The 2,342-nt window shown below is 41.0% G+C and overlaps 1 protein-coding gene and 1 non-coding gene across 2 annotated transcripts; one reads left to right on the top strand and one right to left on the bottom strand.

Annotated features, from left to right (window-relative positions):
- Positions 1-670: 670 nt before the first annotated feature.
- LOC133309392 (uncharacterized) lies at positions 671-1,135 on the bottom strand. Its single transcript, XM_061510151.1, has one exon. The coding sequence runs from the start codon at positions 1,133-1,135 to the stop codon at positions 671-673; it is 465 nt and encodes a 154-aa protein (XP_061366135.1).
- A 1,101-nt stretch (positions 1,136-2,236) lies between these two features.
- On the top strand, positions 2,237-2,342 carry LOC133309396 (small nucleolar RNA R71). The gene has a single exon (XR_009751322.1). It is a non-coding gene; the product is annotated as a small nucleolar RNA R71 (small nucleolar RNA).

Genomic DNA, 2,342 nt, shown 5'->3' with positions numbered 1-2,342 from the left:
CCACACACATTCTCCAACCAGTAATGGTTCTAGTTGGAATCAACTCATTTTTCTCATTGTGAACTACTGTGATACCTCCCTTTTTCGGAACAGTCTGCACTGGGCTCACCCAAGCAGTATTCGAAATTAGATAAATCATGCCAGCATCAAGAAGTCTCACAACTTCTTTCCTTACAACTTCCTTCATTGTTGGATTAAGCCTCCTTTGAGGCTGTCTCACTGGCCGAACCTCATCTTCCATGAGGATTTTATGTGTACAGAATGAGGGATTAATACCCTTTAAATCAGAAATTGACCACCCTATGGCAGTCTTGTGTTCTTTCAACACCTCAACCAGTTTTGTCTCTTGTTCAGAAGACAATCCCTTGTTAATGATAACGGGGTAAGTCTCCTTCTCACCCAAGAAGATATACTTGAGAGTTTCTGGAAGCTCCTTCAACTCTACCTTTGGTGTACCATCTTCCTTGTCAGAATCTTTTGTTTCAAGGACTTCAAATAACTCATTTTTTTCTTCCTTGAAAGGAACAATTTCATGCACCTGAAGCTCTTCCTCAGATTGTTGAATGGAAAATACTTCTTCTTCCACTACTTGATCTAGAATATCAAGACGAAAGCAATCACCTTTATCAGAAGATTGTTTCATAGAGTCAAAAACATTGATGGTGATGGTCTAATTATTCATTCTTAACTCTAACCTGCCATTCTCAACATCAATCATGGCTCGAGCAGTCGCCAAGAAAGGTCTTCCCAATAATAGGGGCATTTCAGTACCCTCTTCCATATCTAATACCACAAAATCAGCTGGGAAGATGAACTTATCCAACTTAACAAGCACATCTTCAATAATACCACTTGGTCTCCTCAAAGATCTATCAGCGAGTTGTAGAGAAACCATAGTGGGTTTTAACTCAGTAATTCCCAGAGATTTACAAACAGATAATGGCATCAGATTTGCCCCAAGATCGCATAGTGCTCTGCCAACATCAGTGCTACCGATAGCAATTTGAATATTGAAGCTTCCCGGATCACTGAGTTTAGATGGGAACTTCTTTTGTATAATGGCATTACACTCTTCGGTGAGTGTTACTGTTTGGCACTCCTGTAGCTTATGTTTCCTTGACAACAAGTTCTTCATGAATTTTGCATAATTTGGCATGCCAGCCAAGGCTTCAGCAAAAGGAATATTTATATGCAACTTCTTGAAGATATCCAAGAATCTTGCATACTACTGTTTCTGAGCGTCTTTTTTAAACCTTTTTGGGTAGGGTGCCATAGCTCTCACATATTTTGGCTTCAGCTCGAATTTCTTTTTCTCAGCAACAATTATTTGTGTCTCCTCTTCCTCACCTTTTTGAACAGGTGTCTCAACATCAGAAGGAATAACCACTTCTTCCTCTACCTTCTTACCCTTTCTAGTAGCTTCCGCATTTGTGGTTGGCTTTGTTGGAGCTACCACCACCTTGCCACTTCTTGTAGTTATAGCCATACAATTATCGTTTGGATTAGTGACTGTATTGCCAGGGAAAGTGCCTGGAGTTCTTTCGGCCATCTGTTTAGCTATCTGGCCAATCTGGTTCTCCAAATTTCTGATAGAGGCTTGTGTATTTCTAGTGTTTGCCCGAGTCTCTTCCATAAAAGCATTGGAATCTTGGGCCATTTGTCCCACTAGCTTCTCTAACTCAGAAGGTTCCTTCGGTTGAACTGGCGGTGGCTGCAAATAGTTATTGGACTTGAAGTCAATACCAGTACCTTGCACCCTCCTTTGGAAGTTATTGTTCCCAGAAGGAAAATTCTGAGTTCTTGGAACATTTTGTGGTGAGGGTCTCTCATCATACCACACACCATTTACATGTACCTGCTGAGGAGGATCATCGGCTAGCAGAGTAGGACATTCGTTGGATTATGATCTTCCTTGCAATATTCACAAACAACTGCTGCAGCTTGAGCTTGAACGCTAGAAAATTGCATCTTATCAAGCCTTGATGTCAAGTTTGCTACCTGCTGAGATAACAAATTGTTTTCAGCCATCACCAGATCATTGCCTTCCAGTTTAAGGATACCTCTTTTAGGCTTGGATGATATCGCTTGGTTTTCGTTGTCAGCCATCCTCTCAATCAACTCAAGAGTCTCATTTGCTCTTAGAGTTTTAATAGTGCCCCCTGCTGCACCATTTAGCACCATCTGAATCTCTGGTTTGCAACCATTGAAAAAGATTCTAACCTGACTACCAGCAGTCAAGTTATACTGAGGACATCTTCTTATCAAGTCCTTGAACCGGTTCTATGCTTCACACATTGATTCACCCTCTGATTGAGTGAAATTGGTGATATCATTCACCATCT

This window comes from Gastrolobium bilobum, unplaced genomic scaffold (genome assembly GCF_033153095.1).
Source record: "Gastrolobium bilobum isolate Gb01-03AN ecotype WA unplaced genomic scaffold, APGP_CSIRO_Gbil_v1 utg36184, whole genome shotgun sequence".
Taxonomy (NCBI): Eukaryota; Viridiplantae; Streptophyta; class Magnoliopsida; order Fabales; family Fabaceae; genus Gastrolobium; species Gastrolobium bilobum.
Note: the sequence above shows the minus strand (reverse complement) of the source record. Positions and strands in the feature narration are given on the sequence as shown.

Bases quoted from the DNA above. Each gene is read 5' to 3' on its own strand.
- LOC133309392 (XM_061510151.1), bottom strand. From the start codon at position 1,135: ATGAAGAACTTGTTGTCAAGGAAACATAAGCTACAGGAGTGCCAAACA.